Source organism: Polistes fuscatus, unplaced genomic scaffold (assembly GCF_010416935.1).
Source record: "Polistes fuscatus isolate 324 unplaced genomic scaffold, CU_Pfus_HIC Scaffold1, whole genome shotgun sequence".
NCBI lineage: Eukaryota > Metazoa > Arthropoda > Insecta > Hymenoptera > Vespidae > Polistes > Polistes fuscatus.
In genome coordinates this window covers 11,825,069-11,849,608 of record NW_025112997.1, presented here as the reverse complement: position 1 = coordinate 11,849,608, position 24,540 = coordinate 11,825,069, and the positions used below count along the sequence as shown (strand labels likewise).

General features: G+C 32.2%; 1 protein-coding gene and 2 long non-coding RNA genes across 3 annotated transcripts in view; all 3 read right to left on the bottom strand.

Moving 5' to 3' along the window:
- LOC122515150 (microtubule-associated protein futsch) overlaps positions 1 to 9,907 on the bottom strand; it is a 43,637-nt gene extending 33,730 nt beyond the window's left edge. Inside the window, exons 1-2 of the mRNA XM_043632408.1 lie at positions 9,200 to 9,907; positions 7,073 to 7,339 (exon numbers count right to left, since the gene is read on the bottom strand). Coding sequence (XP_043488343.1) covers positions 7,073 to 7,337 — 265 coding nt within the window. The 5' untranslated portion in view covers positions 7,338 to 7,339; positions 9,200 to 9,907. The remainder of the gene's footprint in view (positions 1 to 7,072; positions 7,340 to 9,199) is intronic.
- Positions 9,908 to 12,337: 2,430 nt separating this feature from the next.
- Positions 12,338 to 13,454, bottom strand: LOC122524394. The gene is made up of 2 exons (XR_006305540.1): positions 13,203 to 13,454; positions 12,338 to 12,806 (listed from the first exon to the last, which is right to left on the bottom strand). It is a non-coding gene; the product is annotated as an uncharacterized LOC122524394 (long non-coding RNA).
- An 837-nt stretch (positions 13,455 to 14,291) lies between these two features.
- On the bottom strand, positions 14,292 to 19,443 carry LOC122524362. Its single transcript, XR_006305527.1, has 3 exons — positions 18,944 to 19,443; positions 14,643 to 14,800; positions 14,292 to 14,557 (listed from the first exon to the last, which is right to left on the bottom strand). It is a non-coding gene; the product is annotated as an uncharacterized LOC122524362 (long non-coding RNA).
- Positions 19,444 to 24,540: the final 5,097 nt, after the last annotated feature.

The window sequence follows — 24,540 nt, the reverse complement described above, 5'->3', positions numbered from 1 at the left end:
TGCATTTATAAAGTCACATTTAATTTTGTCAAAAGGTTTTCTCACTGATATATCTTATTTATAATATTTTATTATTACTACCCGAAAATTGAATTATTTGTGATAGAAAATTTTGAAATAGGTCAGTTCTAGGTGTACCTAGGTATAACCCCTCCAAAAATAATATTAAGTTGTTTCTAAGGAATATAAGAATGAGTTAAAAAAAAGATTATTTTTAATTGATAATTCATCACTTAAAAAGTCATCGAATATCATAAATACAAAATATATCTCGCTTAACTATTAAACTTCCGAAATTTGTAAATTTCTAAACTAGAAAATTTCTCTGACATGAGATGGGGTAGAAAATGGGTATCTAGGGCAATGATGCGATTGTCTTCTGATCCGTAACGCATGACCTTGGTTAGCATGCAACTTCGGTCTCCCTTATTTTCTAGCTCAACCAACCCTACTACTTCTCTGGTTTGCAGTCTCTGTTAATAGGACCACTCGTGTTCACTTTCCTTCTCTGTTTCTCTTTTTCTTTTTAAGAGGGGGAAAACCCCGAGCCAAAAACGGAGACATTTAAAGTGTCGTTTAAGTTATAAACAGTAGAAACAAAAACAAAAAAAGAAAAAGAAAAAAATGACGAAATGACATTTATACTTAAACTACAATTTTTCCCTACGAACCAACACGAGCAGATGGATTATTGATCGAAATTCTGAGGACTGCGGGAACGTGACCGTAGGCAAGTACCAACGTGCGCATGCCGCATCCAACATACGAAACCTCTTTCCCTTCTCAACCCTATAAAAGCACCCTTTTCCGCCCTTCGGGCGCCACCTCAACAGCGTACCTCATCTCCCTTGTCCTTTTCGACCTTCCCTCACCCTTTTCTTTCCTCGGGGATACCCTCAAAGAAAGTCGTCTATCTGAAAAACGACCGTTTCATATTTCAACAACCTAATCCTTACCCCCGTCCCCCGTTCAATTCTATTCACGAGAAATTAGAATGTGACTTTTGAATGAAACCTTTGATGATAAGGTATAGATAGGAGGCCGAGTGGAGAAATTACCTTTTATTTTTTTACTAATTTCTTTTACCAATTTTTCGCCGAGAGAAGTATTTTCCTTTTTGTTATTTTCTTTCTCTCTCTCTCTTTCTCATTCTCTCTGGTGAAAACTTTTTTTCCATTATGCATTTAGTACTCACGACAAAAGTATTTAATTATTTCACTTTTCTGTCTATGCTTATTTTAAGACTCAATTGTTTTACTTTCCTATTCTTCTTTCTTTCTCTTTATTTCGTGAACTCAATCTCATCTTAAGCCCTTAAAAAGTTATATGATATCATAATATTATTTTAGATAATATATATATATATAATACTAGACTTTCTTGAAACGTATATATAGTACCCCTGTTATATTCTTTGTAGCATTAATTTGGCCAATTTGTATTCTCCAGTTTATAAGATCCATGGTTTAATTTGTTTCACAAAAAGAAACAAAAAAAAGTAAATCATCCGTTAAAGGACTGAGTTTTCTTTTGTTATTTTTTGTTTTTTTTTTCTATCTTTTCAAAACATTAAGAAAGAAATAAATTGCCCGAAGGCAATATTACTCTTTGGAGATTTAAAAATAATCCGAGTTTTCTATACCTGCATATAACCTCGACATTTTTATGTTTGAAATACGATGCAATTTTATCGTATAAATTGTTGATTTCGTATTCTCAAATTAAATTAATCTAACGAGGAAGAATAAAAGATAATTAAGAAACAAAATATAAATCGATTTCGAAATTATTTTTGGGTGAACAACTTCGGCAAGTGCGATAAGAGGAATAGAAAAGAAAAAAAATCAAAAAAAAAAAAAAGTAGAATTGAAATTAAACAGTTTATACCGGCGCAACGTCCGTAAAATGAAATTATTTAGCAAGCACGAATTGTTGACGGCGAATTCTCGCTTAATTAAGTTCTCGCAGTACGTCCTGTTGCCATTTGTTAATTGCAGTCAAGTATTGACATAAACCAGACGAGGAATTTCAAACTCTGTAACCCTAATCCCCCTCCCATGAAATTTAATAAAGTTATTATATATATTTACATACACGTGCACATGCAAAAAGTAATCATTGATTAACGAAAGATATATATTAAAAACAAAAAAAATATTAACAAAATATGATAAATATTATTTATAAAAATGGCGAAGAGACCAACCAAATTTTCTCACGGTAGGATAACCTGAGTCATCGAAATCGATCGAAATGAAGAAGAAGAAGAAGAAGAAGACCCTATATGATTTATTAATATTCAATGTTGAGGTAAATATGCAAACCCCTAGAAATAGAATAAAAATAAGGTTAGAGACGAAGAAATAATCGATCGATTTCGGATAGAAAGAGGAAGAAAGGAAATCGCGTGGAAAATTTCGTAAGTTTAATCCTAATTTTTCGTCGGAATTTTTAAAACTCTAATTATAGTATTAAATCAAGCTTTAACGCTCGAAGACGAAGCAAGCAAGCATTGACCTATTGGTATTTCGGTGAGTCGATAATTCGAACATTGTCGAGAGTACTATGTAGTTTTGTACGTGAATATGTAACAAAATATATATATGTATATATATATATGTTTGCAATCATCTATGTATCCAAGTATGTAAGCATAGGTACATCAATATACGTGTGTTTTATACCTAAGATACATAATACACTTCGCGATCCTTAAATATACGTATAGATGTACATATACAAATGTACAAACACACTTGTAACATGGTTTACATATCGATGGGAGTCGTGTTTGCTTCGACGAACAATCAGGTGGTATTTGGAAGCGATGACCTCCGAAGCACGATGTGAAAATACGACCAATCGATTATCTCGCAAATAGAACGACGTCTCTTTTTTTTTTTCCTATATCCATATATCATTTATGCATCTTTCTATGAGTATCATTTCCACGTTTTATACCAAAAAAATTATTTTAAAAAGTGTCGAACTCCTTATGCTTTTTAACCATGAACGAAAAAGTATGTTTTCTTTTTCGTTAATAATTTTACTATATATATAGATATATATACATATATATGTAATACGTAATACATACGTATATACGTACAAACATACATATGCATGCATATGGTAATATTAACGAGAACGAATATTAAACCACGCCCATGTTCCTTATACAAATTCACATGCGTGCTATTGAACCATACGATTACCACCCTTCTGTTCTTCATTCGTACCCTTCTTTCCCTTTTTCCCTTATTTTCCCGGAATACTTGGAAGGTGGCCCGCGAAAACGTAAAAAAAAGAAAAAAAAAAAGGAAAGAAAAAACAAGCAAGGAAGACTTAATCCCTTAAAATGGGATCCGCACAATTTTCGTAGAGAAAAAAAAAGTAAAAAACAGAACAAAATAAAATAAACGAAATGCTATTTTACCAATAACCTCCCTCCAGTGTTGAGAAAATTTATTATATCATATATATATATATATATATATCTAGTCGCGAGAATGTTTTTCAATCCAACAACCTACGTCCTCTTTTACGCCCACGAATTGCGTGTCGTGGTGGAGTGTGTTCCGAGAAGAAAAAAAAAGAATAGTAACGCGAATAAATCCAACGCTTGCAAAAAGGGAAGAGAGAGAAAGAAAGAGAGAGAGAGAGAGAGAGAGAGAGAGTGAGAAATAAAGAAATAGAAGAATAGAAACGAAATTATGCTGAGAATTTTAAAAGTCCAAATAAGAATTTATGACGCCAGTATACATGAAATACATAACGATCGAGTTGATCGTAAATCGGTGGAGAGTTTCTAGATAGACATTTTGAAAAGTAGATAAGGAGAGAGAGAGAGAGAGAGAGAGAGAGAGAGAGAGAGAGAGAGAGAGAGATAGAGATAGAAGAAACGTAACAAGATATAAGGGAGGAGTAGTATTAGAAAGGGTGGGGATTACAAGTCGGAAGTGGTCGGCATGGATACACATACATAAATATATAAATACATACATACATATATACGTTCATACATACATAAATGGATGTATGCATGCATGTACTGCATATATATATAGGAGTGGAATAGAATCGGTGTAAAAAGGGAGGGTAAAGAAGTTCCACGAAAAGTGCACGTCCGAGTTCTATAAATATAAACAGGCATTTAAAGCCTGCAACCCTTCTGTCTGTCGCAACGGTAGGAGACAAACACACACACCCACTCGTATTCTTCTGTGTGTTATAAGTATATATATATATATGTACATATGCATGCACGCACTTACATACTTATATATATATGCACGTGTCTCGTCTACTCGCGTGCCCGTAACTTTAAAGATCAAACCCTCTTTTGATTCGTTTGCCTACCGATCGATCTTTTCTTCTTTTTTTTTTATTGCCTCAGACCTATTATTTTTTTCAAAGTGTAAACAATAATGATATACATTTATGAAAAATTGAAATAATTTTTTCATTTCTTTTAATTTTCGTTCAACTTTGTATGTATAACTTTTTAATCATGTACTTATATATGTATTTGTATTATAATTGTGTAATATATTATATAAAAATATAAAAAAAATAATATATAATTTTTTCTCCTATTATATTAATAAAATTTAATTTTATATTGCTTTTTATCTAAAAATAAAATAATTAATTCATAGTTTAAGATCAATATTTGCCAATTAAACTCTCTGTTAATAAAAAATATATATTATAACTTTTAAATTATGTATACAAATATTTTTCTTTAAATACGACTAAAGTAAATTGGTTTATAGAGGGTTAATACGAATACGACAAGAATGTGTCGAGTGAAATAGAGTGAAGTCATCGCCAGAATCACCGTTTCTCGTACACTCATCTTTTCTCTCCTCTTCTCCCGTTCATTCTTGTTCATTCTTGTTCATCGTTTCTCCGTCCCTCTTTTAACGCTAAATTTACCCGCAAAAAAAAAATACGTCGACTACACTCAATGTGAAAAAAACGTACGACGCGACTTATGTACGTGGTACCATCAGCGTTCAAATCGAAATCAAGTGAAAGAGGAAAAGGGGAAAGAAAGAAAGAGATAAAAAATTGTACGTACATTTTTACGAAGTTATTTTCATCCCCTTTTCTTAACCCTTTTCCTTTTATCCTCTGTTTTTTCTTTTCTTATTTTCTTTGAATTTTTTATCGCAAAGAATAGACAAACACTGCGATTCCTGAGACAGCATTATTGAATTTCATTGTCATATTAACAAAATTTGTATACAATAATAATTTGTGTGTATACCATAAAAAGATATATTATGTTTAGAAAAAAAAAATGTATATAATTACGTTTATATCTTACGTTTATATTTTAATCTCGTTTCATTTTTGTTTTTCCCTAGAAATAAATAATTAATTCATATTCGAAGAATTATATTTGCCAAGTGTAATTAAATAAACAAGCATAGAATTTATCAATATTAACAAAATATTTCTTTATATGAACAGATTATTCTTATTATCTTTAAAAACATCCATATACATGATGTATATTTAAACTGTTATTTAAAGTGACTCTAAGGTTATATTTTTCTACGAAATAAAAAACGTATAAAAGGTATTATTTATATATGGTCTCTTATTATCGAGAAATTTAACCATCTTCGATCTATAAGTTTAAATTCAACGACTATGAAAAAAAATAACTATCAACGATAACGTATCATTACTTTAATACATTGTCCTCTTTATCCCTCCCCTTTTCCTATTTTTCTTTTAATTAAAAAAAAACGCATTATCGTTTATACCAATCAAATTCGCGTAATTATCAATTTTCGATTTCTTTTTTAAAAATTACTATGCTAATGACAGATAATTTTCTATAAAAATGCAAATCCGTATATATACATAGAACGAAAGAAATAGAAAGAAAAATACGATTAAACGAAACAAATAAAAGTATATATATACGAGTAAAAATGAAACCTAAAAATATTTTCTTTACGTTCTCGTTGAAGGAAAAGGATTTCGATCCTTTGTGGAAAAAGGAACGGAATCAAATTGACTTGTAAGAATCGTCGCTGGCGCAATGCGGAAAGCTCGAACACTCATTCCTTCTCTCTCTTTCTCTCTCATTCTCATTCTCTCCCTTTCCTTCCCCTCTTATTGTCACGTTTTATCGTCAACCCGACGCATACATTTTTTTTATCGAATAAAATAGATAAATTTTCATCAAGATTGGAAATTTAGATAACAATAATAAACGTGGATTTATTGATTATCAGATAAAATGATCGTTACTATGTTCCTAACTCGGTTAAATCCGATTAACGATATATGAATTAGCATAATTGACTCTGTTATTTTAATCTCAAATGTAATTTCAAATGTGATATGTCTAACGATTATGGTGTTATAGAATGAAAAATAAAGTGTATTTGTATTAGACAATTGGCAGAAGCCATTTATTCTTCTTTAGACAGTGTAGTAATGTCCCGCATAGCAACAAGGGTATCGCGAAGTAGTTGGAGTAAGCTTCGTCGATAAGTCGGAAGAAAGAACCCACGTGTACGTTCATCGAATGCAGAAAGGACCGTTAGATCCCCGTACATAAACGGAAAGTCGTACGACACATATATGAGATACGTATATATATATACATACTTAAATCTTCATTTTTAAATTACAACATCGCGTGTCTGTCATTACAATAGATTTAAGTTAGATCTTTTACTATGTTTTAATAATATATCATATTACCGTATTACCGTTATCAATTATATATATCCCGATAATAAATCTTTTATCCTGGTATTAAATAGGTATGTAAAATGTGCTGATTATTTCATTAATTTAATATTCTAATAATAATAATAAGAAGAAGAAGAATAATAAATAATGATTAAAATATAATATTTATCATCGATGTGATCCAAAGAATCAATAACTCGAATAATTGAATAACAATCGATTTATAACTTTTATCGAAGATACCGATTTGTAATAGAGAATTTTTATACATATTTAATATAATCCAGATTTAAAAGATTTATTAATTTATTGAAAAGATAAAATATAAAAATCAACTCTGATGATGACGTACCTTTGGCAAGACGGTTGAAAATAAGATCCTTATGTTGTGCGATATGGGGTTCGGGAAGCACCACGAGTAGGTAGCAACCACTTAAGGGTGATGGTGGTGGATGTTGTTGCTGCTGTGATCCTGGAGGCACTGCGCTGCTTGTTATCGGTGTACTCGGTGTTGCATTTTGTTCGGCATTTGTGGAAGGTATTATTGCAGATTGCCCTCCCCCTCCTCCTCCTCCTCCTCCTCCTCCCCCCTCCCCAGCGGGATCCGCTGTACTCATAGCTGGAAATGCAATCAATTGATTCTAGACAATTTGTTTATAAATTAATCGAACAAAATAATAAATGATCCGAACAGGTAGTGAATAAAATTTGTTATGTTTCTACATTCTCCCTCCCCCCACTCTATTTCTATTTTAATGATTTTTCGAACGATCCCGTTCAACTCAACAAATAGGACAATTTTATTGCAAATGGGACGTTTGCAAAAGATAGAAATTAATATTCATTAACGAAATGTTATCATTCATTTCTCAAACTCGTCATTTACCTTCTTTTATTTCCTTTCTATTCGTTTCCAATCGAGTCTCGGAATTAAACTGACACTGCTTCTAAAGAGCAAATAAGCAGACGTCCAGAGGAAACGAGAGACGATTTGGTCGATAAAACTTGCGATAAAACTGCTCGTAAAACGGCAAAGTTTATTCACCGATAAGACCTCTTTTCTTTTTTCTTGGTTAGATCAAAGGATCTCAGACAGAAATATAACGAGCAAAGCCGTTAAGGAAGAGAAGAGAGAGTGTAACTTTTCCCTTTCACGGGACCTACAAGTTGGCGCAGTGGTAATTCACCCCTCAATATTGACCGTGGCTCACTCTGGCGAGCATGACTATATTACCTGGTACACGCCTGATACTGGTTATAAGTTTTATAGGTTAGATATCCTCTCTCCCTTATACCGGCATAATTTAGAAAACATACTTATATTGAGAAATTAAAATAAAAAAAATACTAGAAATGATACATTTTTATATGGACGAGGAAAATAAGAAAATATTCAAATGATTATTTAAAGAATTTCGTGAAAGATGTAAAATGGTTGTTAGTCGCGTCAGCTATAACTTCTCGGCTAAGCTGAACACCGATGAGGTTCCATCGAAACCTTACGAAAAGGCTCAACCTTTACACGAACGGATACCCGAAGAAAGAAAGAGTTAGTCTAAGTGAATCTAAATAAGAATTTACATTCCAGTTAACCTACCCGGGTCTCTCACTGTTTGCTATCGATACTATTAAATAGGCTAAGTCAATCCTCACTATTAACTAATATTAAAATGAGATGTATTCTTCAGGCTATTCGACTGATGATGTCGGCACACGGCATTGCGCAGGATTTACGCGAGACTCTAGCAAGGAGAAAGAGTTCGAGGAGTAGGTCCTATCGAGCCAATGCGCAGGATCCAAGCCGGTTCTCGGCAGGTTAGATCATTGATCCAAATTCTGACTGTGAGTATCATAATACTAACAAGGCCAGAAAAAGCTCTCGATTATTCACCTTCTCTGTCTGTCTGTCTATCCGGTATCTTTCTTTTTTTAATTCTTTTTTCTTTTTTTGTTTTCAAAAAATCACTGCGACGTGTGGAAACAAATAAATAATTGATTATATTAATACTTCGATAGTATAAATGGTACACGATTGGAACTTGATCTTTGTACGTTTTAACAGCTAAAGAAATAATTCTATTGTACGTTCAATCGGACTTGGTAGCAAAAGGGAAAATATACTGCAAATTCTATCGAGAATCACCACCGCAGTGCACACCCACCACCATCGACAACCCCTCCCTTTAGACGCAATCCAGACGCAATTCAAATGTAACCCCTCGATAAAATCCATACGACCTATTCGCCGGGGGGAGAGTTTTCCCCTGATGAGATAACCGAAAAAAAAAATAAACTTTAATCAACACTTTTTTTTCTTTTTTCTTTTTTCTCTTTTTCTTGATCTACGTCTTTTATATATATAACCTACGTATATATATATATTTATATATAACATACACTTCCTAAAATTATTCAACAACACAGCACGCAAAATGATGATCGTAAATGAATATACACGAAATTATTAAAATCCACTCACCTCAGTCACGTATCGCTTCTCCTTAATTCCAGGTTACCCGATGTATCCTGGAAGGTACTTCCTTCCAAAACAAAATATAAGAGATTACCACCAGATGACGATTAGAAACGACAAGGCTTCTTCAGGATCAGAAGCACCAGCTTCTCCTTCTTCTTCTTCGATCGATCCTTACTTTTTGACGTTTGACAGGCCGTCGTTGTCTGTGCGAAGTGCAGAGACGTCAGGTGGCGCGAACGCGGGTCTCCTCTCTTCGTGTTGCACACGATTCCGTGCGTATATTATAATACGTGTTCTGTCTCTCTGTTTGCTGCTATCTGCTGTCTATATATATGTGTGTATATTTATACAGAGGAAGGAGAGAGAAAATCTGTGTTCGCGAGACACGAGAGAGAAGATTTTATTCAAATCGGAAAAAAAAAAAAATATAAAAAAATCTAATTGTGCCTTTGGATATCCTCGAATGAACAAGCTCCCCGTTAAACTCCTTCCTTATTATTATCACGATTCTCTCTCGTTCTCTCTTTCTCTCTCTCGCTCTCTCTCTTTCTCTCTATCTCTCGCTAGCTCTCTCGTTTTCTATCTGTCCGTCTGTCTGGTCTGCCTCTTATTGTCGATAGCTTGAAAACGTTCGAACCAGCTCGGCAGCAGCTTTCGCGTTCGGGGCTGCCGGCTCTCTGACAGACGCTGCGGCCCCCTGCATCGTCCACACAGTAACCCCCACTTTTACACCCCGAGAACTAACCCCACCACCGGGCAAAGAAGAACACGATTGGTCGAAGGAACCAGCCGGGTTCCTACCTACACCGTGCGTCGACGCTTTTTACACCAGCCGATCATATAGATACGGTGATATCTCGTAGGCTCGCTCTTTCTCATCTACTACACCAACACTATTATACTATTACTATTAATACTACGATACTATTATTACCACTACTACTACTATTACTACTACTACTACTACTTTCTCTACTATAACTAAAAGTAATATTCTTCGATGGTAGACTATTAGTGTGCATAAAATTTAAAGTTAGGTACCAAGAATCGGAGAAAGAGTTTGTGTGCGTTCAGGAAATGTTACAAAATTATTTGATCTTCTAGATTGTACTAATTGTTTTTCCATTTAACGTGTTAAAGAGAAAAATAGAGAAAAATAGAGAGAGAGAAAAAGAGAGAGAAAGGGTTTTGAATTCAAACTCGATATGAAAACTTGTTAAATTATTTTCGATATTTTCGTGATAATATTTTTTCTCAAGGAAATTGGATATACAAAAGAAACATCTGATTTACCGCTAATCAGAATTAATTCTTCTTCGCGTAATCTCTTCCGTAGGTTGATAAAACGAGTCAAGTGTCCCTTGTGGATCAATGAAATATACGTATACGCGCTTTGCCACGGGCTCTCTACTGGATAATTATATCAGGTTAAAATTATTCCCCCGGAGACAGTGCCATTACCCTTAAAGATATAGTTCAATTCTGAACGTAGATAAGTAAGTATCATTTATTTTAAAGAAAGATGTTACAATTTAAAATCAACGGAAATCGTAATCATGATTGTTGTATCACAATAATCCCACCAGTGAGATTCGTATTAATAATATTTGACAAAATTCTAACGAAATTTCTAAAAAAAAAAAAAAACTTATAAAATTGACGAATTTTGAGCTCCAATACAACGAATCTTTAAAATATAAAGGAACACTTGAAATACCACCCCACGTACGTACGTGGTTGCAATTAATTATGGATCAATTGCAAAGAGACCTCGAGGATCTTAGGAAAAGTTAAATAAAGTGTTCAAAGGTTGGGAAAAGGGATTGGGTTTCGTAAAAGATAAAGTTTTGAAAGACCTTTTTATTGTTCTCGAAGATCGATATCTTTGTCAGATATGGGGGAAAAATGAACGAAAAATGTCTCGTCGAAACTTTATCGATACTTTTACGAAATCATCGATTTCGATTACCCCCCCACCCTACTTCTCTAGTATAATTTGTTCGAAAAAAAAGAAAGTAAAATAATAGAACGGGAAGAGACGAAGAAAAAGCAAATTATCTTTTACATTAATCGTGCTGTAAAAGAGAGAAAGAAAAATTCGCGCGAACGTAAGACGAACGTGCCGACGTTATGGCTATTTGTCGCAATGCGGTGAGTCTTGTCTTGCATTGTATAATCCTCTTTTACACTTCACCTTCTGTTCGAAGCATTGACCTCGCGAGTTAAATATCGCGAAATACGCTAGATTGAAATTCGTCAAGCTTAAATAAAAGGAAATACGTCTTTTATCGGTTTTATCCTTCGGAAAGCTTCGTCGTTGGAAAATTCCATCATGGATGATCAAATTCTTCTTCCTCTGTAGTTTTATTTCTTCCTCTTTTGCTTGTTTCCTCTCTTTTTTCTTTATTTTTATATTTTTTTTTTTACATTTCAATCGGTCAAGCGAAAAGAAAAGAATCAAACAGAATATCAGAGGCCTTAAGGAATTTTTGAGCACCATGTATGGACGAATACGTGACTGACATATGAACGAGTTAATCTATTCGTTTGATGTACGTAAGACTTCCTGCCTCGGCCAAAATAACCAGCCGTATCGTCCCTCTCCCTCTCCCTTTCTCTCTTTCTCTCTCTCTCTCTCTTTCTCTCTCTTTCTCTATCTCTGTCTTTTTTCTTTTTTCTTTTCTATGCAGAAATATATATGTCAAGAAAAATAAATAAAATCGAAATATTAACGAACTATTGTACGTATATTCGAAGACACTTTTGTGTGTTCGTCTAAAATAAATCATTACTACTGAATCAAATGAAAAAGACTCTAATACTCCTCGAGAAAAATATACCTCGACAAAATACGATACTTATCTCTCTTTCTTTATCTTTTGGTATGATTATTTTTCTTGAATTTTCTTTTTTTATTTTTATATTCTATTCAATCACGAATCAATTATTTTACGAAACTCGAATCGTGTTTTCCTTAGAAATGTACCGTGTCTGTCTAAGATAGAACCTATTACTACTTAATGCGAGGTTGAAAACGCAGAGAAAAAATTGCTCGTAGTTTTGCATTTCTATTTGCGAGACTCTATCTAATTCTCTTTTTTTTTATCTACCCCCTAAAAATTGATAGAATAAAGCATACGATTGTTCTATCATAATTTTTTATTTCATATGCAATTCTGTATTAATGCATTTTTTGTTACATTAAAATTCGGTTCAATAATAGTCTTAAGAAAAAAAAGAAAAAAACGAATTTTAATATGTCGCAATTGTCCAATTCCGTGATAGAACTGCGAACAGATGATTTCGAATGTCGCGAATAAGAGTGACGTCACGATTAAGGGTCCAATTTTCAATTACGTTGCTCGATTCATCCATCGATCGACCGTATTTCGTTTCGATTGCCGCAGTGTTTTCTCCTGGTGGCTAGTACCGTATTCTCATATCCTAGACCCGTCCCCTCCGCTTCTACGATTTTGACGCGGTGCCGAGGAGGCCGATCGATTTCAACAATAAACATTTCTTCGGTTCTCTTTCCCTAGGTCTTTTTTCCTAGATTAACCAGCCACGATCTTTTTCTACAATTTTGTTGTTGTTCATTGATGGCGATTATCTGTAAAAATAAAGAAAAAAAATAAAAAAGAAAAAACATCTTTGAACGTATCCAACCATGACGTTCGTTGATTTATTCGAAATAATAATTGTTTAAAATATCTACAACATTCTGACAAAATTTGATCATTCTACTTCAATTATAATTCCTTTTCTAATGATAAATCTTATAAAAAAGAAAAAATAATTAAAATATCAATTTGGTGTAAATTTCAAAATATCATATTTTAATCTTCGATATTTTATATCTCGAATTAAATTAAAATGGAATGTAAAATAATGTATAGGAATTTTTGTCTACTGAATAGATTTGATGAATAACAAGGGGTGAATGCGCATAGGTGACGGCACTGAACATACTGCGCGGCGCTAGTATTGACCGGCGCCCCATACTAACCGTGTTGAGAACATCTGAAACTGAAGTATAGCGAAGTTCTCTCTCTCTCTCTCTCTATCTATCTATCTTAAACCCTCTCTCCTTCTTTCACCCTACTTGCAAAGTTAGAGAGACTTGCTCTCATCTTTTGCGAAGGTACAAACAACGAGAGACGTCCTCTTAATCCTTGCACGCTCACGCGCACCTGTGCTGTGCGTAGCCCTCATTGAAATAAGGTAGACAAGATGACTATACTGCTATAACGACGACTATGACGAGTATGACGACGAAAAAGGACAGAAAGGTGATATATGCATTTCACGCACGTGTCAACCCCTTTCGACGAGACTTACTACCTTCTTCTATGATTTTTTTCCCCCTTCTATACAACAGTTAATTGCTAATTTTATTATATGCTTCTCCTCTCCCTTCTATTTCTTCTCTGTTATGTACGGATATTATAAGAAAAAAAAAAGAACGTGAAAAAATATTACCAAATATTATTGCATTAATATCAAGGTGAACGAAAAGTTCATGCATTTATTCTGTTGTTAGGGGATATTGCAATTTTGTTGAAGTCAATAAAATTACTCCATATATACAGGTGAAATATTCATTTTAAAACACACGAACTTTTGGTTCGCCATAATAAATTATTCAAATTTTTTATATTATACACGTTATATATATTATTCGTAATTTTGTATTGGTAATTATTAATATTTTTGTTTTCTTTTTTTTTTGTTCATTTTCCGTTTTCTCTTTTTTCTTAACTTCCTATTACGCATAGATATAATATGGTCTTCTATCTCTTTCCTTTTTATCAGTCGATCGTTCTTCGATCGAGTCCAGCATACTCGCTACGGCACTGCCCACAACGATCGTTATATCCGCAATGGGATACGACGACGTATTGCAGCACGTATCGGGGAACCTAAAATTTCTCTTCGTCGTCGTTATTTCTTTAATCAATTGGTCAGAAATAAAGACACAGAAATAACAACAACAACAACAACAACAAAAGAAATATCTGAAAATTATTCGATTATTATCGTATTACCGAGGCAATCATTTTAAAAACGTTTATTTTCGTTTACTATTTCATTTATATTTCGAAGATTTTGTTGCTGTTGTCCTTCTTCTCCTTCTTCTTCTTCTTCTCCTTCTTCTAGGGAAAAACTAAACGCATAAAAATGGTCGTCGGGTAAACGTATAACATTAATCGACGCTTTGAAGTTGTTGATTATTGGAGCGAGTAAATTTCAGCTCGACGGGGTTTTTTTTTCCAAAAGTCGAGCTTAAAACCGAGGGAAAACGAGATTTCGAGTCTTTAGAATTTTATTTGTTCGTTTATTTTTTTTCTTTCTTTCCTTTAACTACAACAAAAAAAAAGAACAGAAAAATATAAGAAATATTCGTTAGCATATAACTCGCGTATAATATACCTTTCGAGTGTCTTACCAGTGAACTTGATATTTTGCACGTACGACGAATAAATAATTTTCATCGTTGTGCGTACCATCAACCAGAGTCCTTTATCTCTCACTTCCCTTCCCTTTTCTTCTATTTCTTTTTCTCCCTCGACTACCTTACACTTGGGAAAGTTATATGCGAGAAACCTAGAACGAGTGAGAAAAATCTTTTAACAGGGTGTAGTACGGATTTATGCGTGTACGTATATACGTATGTACGTATGTACGTATGTATGCATCCATGTATATTCATTTTCAAAGGCATTCCACTATAAGATACAAGAACAGACTCTTCAAACGAGACGCCTACGCGACACCTGTCAAATTCTAACAAGAAAGTAACTTATCATCGGGGAAAAATCGACATAATTATAGGTAAGTATACAAGAAAATTAACAAAAAAAAATTAAGACAAGAAATAGAAAATTATTCATAATATTGCGTTTTGAAATTCGCTCGCGCTTTATTGGCAACGAATCGTTTCGTGAAATAAACGGAGCAGATATTTTTAATTAAGGTATGCTAATGAAGAAAAAAAAACGATCTTTAGTATCTCGACTTTTTTCTCTTTCTCTTTTCTCTCTCTCTCTCTCTCTCTCTCTCTCTCTTTCTTTTTTTTATTTATCTCATAATTTCAGTCTCTTGGAGCATAAAGAGCATAAAACGAAAGAAGAATGGAAAATCATATTAGCTAATGATGATTCGATGCAATCGTTAACATTACCAAAATATTATATTAACGTTTTTCTCTCGATTAGGTTGAAAATATGTAGGTAGATAGGTATCATCGTAGGAGAGAAATATCGACTAATAATAAAGGGGAACGTACGATCGTTTCTTTTTTGATTTTACGTCGATATTTTCGTTCCTATATTTCGTACCATCACTGTCCTCGCGTTCAACATAATCAATGTTTTCTTTTTTTTCAAATATTTCTTTATTTCCGAATTCTACAATCTTTCATATAGTTCTTTCAAAATATTTCTTTTCAATGATATTAATATATGAAACATTCGAAATTTCGATTTTACAGTAATAATATAATACAAATAATACAATCATAATATTACAAAAGAAAAGAAAAGAAAAAAAAAGGGTTGCTGTTAATTGTCTTATTAATATGATTTTTCTCATTTGCTTTGAGCATCAAGGCTACCACCCCTCGTGTTGGTCTCTTCATCCCGCATACTTACTAAAGCCGATTAGAGCCCAGTGTGTCTTCCCAGATAGAATATCGAGTTTTCTTCATAATCTCACGTTCCAAACCCGTAATCCCTTATCCCCCCTCCCTCGATTAAATATGCCATTACATATTACGAGCAGAAAAAAAGAAAACAAAAATAAATTAACAAAAGGAAACGGACATTTCGGTATTATTAAAAAATTTGATACGTCAAATTTTCTGAAATAATGAGAACGTGACGAATCGTTGAAAGAAACCGTAACAATATCGTATAAATTATTACGAAAGATTTGCGTAACGCGGGTACGATCCGCCTACTGACAAGTAATTAAAGATCCTTAATTAAGTCCGTTATAATCAAACGCTTGGCGAGCCGTGACAAAACACGGCCTTACTTTTCTTTTCTTTTCTTTTCTTTCTTCTTCTTCTTCCTTTTTTTCTTCTTCTTTTTCTTAACTATTAGTGCCTCTTATTAGACATGGCAATAATTTGCATACCGATCGTTCGTGTCTTCCGCCAAAGATCGAATCGTTCCGGTTCGATTTGCTAGCTAACACCGTTGTGTTAGCTCGATTTGCTTCGAAAGAGATGCAATGCGCCTAAAACGACATTTTTTTTCTTTTTGTTTTTTGCTTTTTTCTTACCCCACCCCCCCCTTGCCACCTACCCCTTTAATTCTTTTCTTTTCTCTAGCGAAAGAGATCCAGAGACTTTAGTCGACGATTGAGCACGTAGAAGGCTTACATACATGTCACGAGTATCGAATATAGACACCTTTTTTATATATATATATATATATCTTTTCTCAAGCTAGGAACAGTACCTATCTCTATATTTCTTTTATTTTTCTTAACGGGTACGACAAAAATATATTACTTTTTTCTACTTTTTCTCTCTTTTACTATATGCCTGTGATAATGTAGCTTTTATAAAAAAAAAAGAAAAAGAAAAAAAGATTCTTTTCACATGACGTTTTATGTTAGTAAAAAGCAAAAAATGCTTGAATCTGACATATAAAATGACACGTTTGAATGAAATCATTTTGTTCGACGTGAAAATATTAAAGTGAACCAAAAATTCTTCCGTTTATCGTGTCGTTTCAAATAGTACAATTTTTTGTTTGTTTGAAGTAAATAAAATTACTTCATATATGCAAGTGAAATATTAATTTAAAAACTCACGAACTTTTGATTTACCCTAAATATATCGACGTAACGATATATTTTAAATTTTATTTAATCAATTAAAATTATTCGTAAATTTGATTGTTTCCTAATATCGAAGTTGTGTAAAATATTGTTAAAAAAAAGATTAATAAATAAACGAGGTCTTTAAAGTTTCGTTGAATCGGACAGAGATTGGGGCGTTCACGAGGCGCCGCGACGACGGCGCCTCATCGATCTGACTAGCCGAATACCGCAGCCACTTACGATATACGAGACCGTGGTGCGACCGCCATAGAAAATCCACATATCTGCAGAGAGTGAGAAAGTTGCCAACCATCGTGAAGGGTACCTACTATCCGTACAAGTGTCCTCGGTAAAAATCACTTTCTGCAGTTTCGCGAATAAGCCTGTCTGTCACAGCTGTTAACGTCAGCTGATGAATACGCAATGACATATTTTACGAATAAATATTCAATTAGGAAAAAATTTCTCACCTAATGCTGCAACGTCATAGCGATCTTTACGATTACTTAATTATTTTTTTTTTTTCATAAAGACATTTAAATTTGATGAATAATTAATTAAAAAAAAAAATAAAGTTTTTCTATCTGCCTCATTTATTGGAATTAAAATTATGGGTTAATTAGGTTTATAAGAATTTTAATTGAACTTATGAACTTTTCGAATAAGGAAAAATCGTTAACGAATATGTAACTGCATTAGAACTAATCCTATACATAAGAACCATTGATTCCTGATATAAAATAACCCGTGTTCACTAGCAAACGTTTGCTAGCAGGCATTCACGTTCTCCTGGTATTATGCTTTTCTTGCTAGTAACTTTAGTCGTACTGACTTTCTTTGCGGTAGTTTCTTTTCTCTAAGCAAATGATCGATTAACTAAATTCAATCCAGATCTCTTAATAATTTGAATTTTATCTACGATGTAGTTAAAAATGCAATTTTATTTATATAAAGGAATCATATTTTTATTCGACATAATTCTGAAATTTATTTGAATAAAAATATGTATTTATATATCTTATAAAAGATTACTATAAATTTCGAAATTTATTTGCCAATTATTTTCATCACGTATATTATTTTCGATTTTCCTTTTTTTTTTTAAATTTTATCGAAATATGTAATACATACATTGACAGATTCGTAAAAGTTCGAATTTTGCCGCTACGCCAAGTTACGCGCGAGTTTGACCGATCGATCCCGAAACTCGTTCGATTAGTGCACCAACTCGACTTTATGTTAGCCGCCTAACAAATAAACTGAAATTGCTCAACAGGTTATTCCTCTGCACGACTATCTGAAGTATCTCGAACACCAACATTCTTGGTGTTTCCATCAGTACTTTAATCTGACAACAAAATATTACATATTCAATCGGTTAAAAGTTATTTCTCTATCTTTCCAATAATACATAACTCTACGAAGAAAAAAAAAATATATATGTATATATATATATACATATAATTTATCATATAATATTACTTTTTCAGCCGTTAAGAAAACAAATGAAAATTGTTCAAATCCTACCTACTCATATCTGAAATATCTTAGATTTTAGCTAACTACTTATACACGGGGAGTTCTCACATCCATATTTCATTAATTATTAATTTCACATATTTTATTTACATACATTATCCATTGGATCAAATATATTCCAATAATACATAAACGAACGAATAAAAAATATATGCCCTAGTAGAATGTGCCAGACAACGCAAATATATACCGTTATAAAGCACATTACTTGCATACACACACACACACATACGCGCGCGCGCGCATTGGAATCACGAATGTGGTGAAAAGAGATCGGACTTTCTCTTGCAAAAGGGATACGATTACTGTACATATATATGCGTGTTATAAGGGGGTGGAGGTTTCTTATATACATTAGCTTCTCAGAAATAAAAGTACCTTACAAATACGTGTCTGTATGAGTGCATATGCATGTGCACGTGCACGTGCATGTATAATCATCCATGCTGCAAATTTGCGAAACGCTTCTTCGCGTAAGATGCTGCCTTGGTAAAAGGTTCGCCAATTCGAAGGCCTGACAGTATTTCTGAACCCTTCCTTCGTACACTACTCGCACGTATTAAATGCGAGAGGTACACGAGAGGAGGATCGTCCAAGTTGGTCCGAGCAAAGAAGACGTTGCGATACGCGAGTAGGAAGAGAGGAACGTGTTTTGTAAGATACCGTCCCACTTCCATCTCTTTACTCCTCCTTCCCCTCCAACACTCTCTCTCTCTTTCTCTTTCTCTCTCTCTCTCTCTCTCTCTCTTTGCTCTTCTACAATACCGTTACGATCATTCGCGCATGCGCATAAATTTGCAGGAAGGGTCAAGGACGAATTATTACTCCCTTTTTGTTTTTTTCTCTAACAATTTTTCTTTTTGTTCCTTTTTTTTTTCTTTTCTATTTTCTACAAATCGTTATAGCAAATAATAAATCATACTTTTTTTCTCTTCCTTTTCCATCGCGAAGAAATTTCCCCGGACGGATTATGTAAAGGGACACCTTTAAAAAAATGTTTCGATGATTTTTATTAATGGTCGAAAAGTTAATTAATATTATCACTCGTTGTCAAATTTTTGTTCCATTTGAAAAATTATGTTGCTCGGTTATTTTTAAGAGTACTTAACATTTTTCGAATTTTGCAAATATACGTGTATACCTATATCTATAAGACTATTGCTAAATGCTAGAAATCACGCGACGCGCATAGTGAATTCGTTTATTAGGCGGTGATGTTTTTCAAGAGGGAATTCCTTCAAGCATAAATTATTTATGCTTGAATTTATATGTATTACTGACCATCGCTAATATCGAATGCCTTATTATACACCATTCGATTGTTTAATTTTATTTTGTTTCCTTTTTCTTACTCAAATATTCTATTGAAAAAATACAATTTAGCAATAATATTTCTATATTATATTATTTACTAGATTATATATTGTTAGAATTGACTTAACACCTATAATTTTATCGATTGGTTTATTCATGATTTTTATCATTTTTTTTTTCTCATTAAGATTATATTTACATACCTACCTACTTATTCAATTATACAAAATGAAAACTAAAATGTTATTATTCTACCTGTTTAATACATTTCTATTGTTATTAATTTGATCTATATAAAATTATAATAAAAAGAAAAATAAAACAATAATAAAAGTTTTACCAGCAATGTTTTCCTGTTTGTAAGGATGCATGATTGATCCCTAGTTTAACTTGCGAAAGTAGTGCAAAACTACTTGAGATTCTTCTTAACTTTAAACACCTGCTATCATAGATAGGGTTGCCGAAGTATGATTTATTAAAATGTAACGGGCATGGTCCTCTCTTCCACGATTCAACGACTTCTCGATGAATCTGATCTCCTAGTGACCTCGACCGGGTAACTTCAGTCGAGTGTGACCATCCGCAGAACCCCCACATATAACATAAGTTAGCGATCGATAAATAAGAACGTGCTACCTATACTTTTTATTCTACTTCGTAACATTTAACCAACTTATTAGACGTAATTCATTTATGTAAAGATAAATTGTTGCTAGAGTATGCATATATATATATATATCATGTCACGAGATCTAAAATTGAAATAATAGTTTCATATTATTTAGATGTAATTTCTTTCATTAATTTATTAAATACCTACTCGCAATAATTTATACGTATTTTTCACTACTTGCTTGGCCATCGTCAGTACTGAAAATAACGTTGATTATGCGTGATATTATATTAACAAGTGATAAATCTGTATTTGTGTTTACTTTTCCTGTTTCGACAGATTTTTTTCAAACGTGTGGTTGATAAGAATATATATATGTATATAGATATATGTATATACTTATAATATATATATAAATATAAATACATATATTTAAATATGTATACACATACGCGATTCTTACAGTTTTATCGTCAAAACTATTTTAATTGATATACTTAAAAATATGAGTATTATATATATATATGTTATACATATTTAAATCATAATACACAAAGGAGAATACATGCATTATCTTGAAAAATATCTTATATTCCAACTTATACAATATTATTTCTCACTAAATACCCAGAAATTACGCGCTTTTTCCTGAAAAATTTTATATATCGAAACAGGAGAACAGAAGCTTACCGGGGTCGCGTGACAGTGATCCAAATAAATTCTCTACCCGCGGGATGCGATATAAAAGATTACAAAATTCTAATCTTAACAATATAAGCACGAAAATGAAGTATATTTTATTCACTTTTTGTGACGATTAATATTAAACAATATGACGATTATTGCGAAATAAACTACGATCGTTTTTCATATATAGCAATGTATAAGTATACTACTTACGAATTAGTAATATATAATAAATGATTAATCATATTGTTTGTGGAATTAAAAACATGTATGTTGTTTAAAAAAAAAAAACATAAAAGAAAAACCAAGAAAAAAAAATTAAATTTATCGAGAATTAATAATAACATAATACGTATACTTATATAATAACTTTAATAAAAATCAAAATTTTTAAATAAAACTATCGTAATAATATTGCATTTGCTATTATAAGAGAATATTTGAATCAGATACGAATATATTTATTTATTTAAATCGACCCCTATTATATTTCAACGCCCTCCTGTATTCTTCAAGCTCAACGATGCCGAAACTAATTTCTATGATTTCAAAGCAGTGCACCATAATAAAAAACAGATTGACACTCAAGTGACAATACATTTCGTGAACTATTAGGCAGGAATAATATCACTGGAGCTTCTCGATCTTGTAATCAAGGATTTCGTAACACAATTGGTCCGCACAACTTCGGAGTCGTGAATGAACAGGACGGTATGAAGTTAAGAAATATATACTCTTACTAACATAAACAAAAATACATAGGCTTGTGATGTTGTCTATAATAAATAACGCATACAATTTTCGTCGATGTTTAATAATTATTATCTAGGTTTAACATACGAGTTAATTGTTTAGTCCGCCTTATTAAGTTTTAAACATAATTCTCGATACATACGGACGATATTTTTTATACTACACTTTATATTATAGTTATCATAAAATAAATAAATTATGTATTTAATCGAGATGTTGAGTTAATACATAATATGTGTAATTATTACTGTCAAATGTTACAACAATTAATTCCTTCTTTCCTTGCTACTGATTACGAAAATTTGGTCATAATTTATTACGTGCATACTTATATAAATATAAATAAGTAAAAATACATTGCTTAGAAATATTTCATTATTATTCTTACACATCGGAAAATTATTATTTTGAAAGTGATCTTACTGTTGTAAAATTTAATTAAAGCTATACCATTTTTTGATCCAATAGAAACAAATTCAATACAAAAAAAAATTTGGAAAAAATTAAAATATTAATGAAGCATTCTTTAAATAGCAATTGTCTGTTCGATGTAAAATATTACAACAATATTTAATAAGGACGTAAAGTAGGAGTGTCCTGACGACGAAGCCATTGAAAAGGACCGATATCTACCATAATACCTTTTCATCCTTCTGGCTAAAGTGTTATCTAAAAGAGAAGGATCCGGATACTGAACGTGTCCATGTCAGTCTAATGGGTGGAGTCTCTCGTAACGTCGTACCGCCTTTAGCAAATACTTGGAAGCAGGGTAGCAGAAGAAGAAAGCTCCGGAAGGAGACAAGAATGATTCTAAGTGGCTTCGATGAAAACAAGGTTAAAGATGCTTTCACACATGTGTATATAAATATTACACTTTCACCTAAGATAATGATGGTAAAAAAACAAACCTTCAAAATTAACTATATAAGTACCATAATATCAATAATTCGAAAAATGTTTACAATAAAAGTGTATTTTTAAATTTGTCTTGCATTAAATGTGAAACATGAAAACAAAGATACATTTTACTACAATCTAATGTGAGTATTGAATGATGATGTTTTAATTAAAAACTATCACAAAACGATGTACAATGCACACTATCTAATAATACGCGCATACAGATGCAAAGTACAGCGTGCAAAGTAAAGAGAAAAAATAAATGTATTAATTAATTACATTGTTAATTAAATGAATTGAAACCGATGAAACAAGAAGATCCTGATCTAATCTAAAATAAATACACATCATACATATATAAAAATTATAATCAAATTGTCTGGAATGTATATTGAGGATCATTCGTGAGCAAAACCAAAGATCTTATTCACGGTCGTTTATGTTCGTTTCGAATAAGAAAAATTTACGAATACAACCAGTAATCCATACCGATATTGAACCTTTCATCCTGGACATGATTGGGCATTGGAGGGACTTAAAATTTCTTCACTTACTACTTAAAAAGTTCTACGGTGGCTGCAAAACACTTGTCCCCCTCGCTGTTGATTGAATGATGTCGTAAAATTCATAAAAATTGGATGAATCCTTTAATCGATGATCAATCTGTAATCAAAAATATAAAATAAAAAATTAATTTAATTTCAAAAAATATATAAATAAATTATGTATATTAATCGTGTAATATCATATAGATAAATGTTTGTGCTTTGTGTTTCAAAATAATATTACATAAATTAATATACAAATTATTTATACGAACGGTATAATATTATGTATATATTACGGTATATATTATGGAAAATGTTTATAACAAAAATACATTCTTGTTAATTTTTTTTAATCATTTACTCTTTTTAATTGTTTTCAATGTGAACGAATCTTCAAAATGAGTTCGCGACATATTCAACGAATACTTCTGTCATATATGTTTTCCTACGATCGCAAGACTCGAGTGTGACCCGGCCTGGGGACATGGGTACATCCTTAGTGAAGGTCAACGCACTGCTTGGCCTCTAACATAAGCGGTGCATACGACACACGACGAATGAACGCGCTCTCTTTCATCATTCTCAGAGAGAGAGATGCACTCTTACATGTTATGTATATATATACTTACTTACTTAGAGCATATGTAACATCGTGTTAGTAACCAATATCATTTCACGTAGAAATGAAGGATTTATTCTTTTTTTCTTCTATTAAAATATTATATAAAATATAATATATCGATAAAGAAAGATCGATCATATCTTATATTTATCTTACAAAAAAATTAATTTTTAATTTCTCAATTTCCGATTAGAAATATTCAAACCTGTTCTTATATTTCGTTTCGTTCAACTATTTTTATCGGTCGTGCTAAAGTTTATACTTCTATTTTAATTAAATTGTTATATTTAACAATAAAATTTATATCAATTTAAAAGTTTAATAATTCTAGAAAATATTTCTGCGTATGAGAAATTTCGAAATATTGCAGATATTAGAGGAAAATATTGATTGTTTTAAGTCGACATAATAGTAGGAGGTACGAATAATGCTTCCAAGACTCATTCTACATATATATAGTACATAAAGTAGCTTAAGCTAGTTCCGCGATTGAAAATACGCATGTCTGGTAATACATATACGCCATGTTCTCCTGTTA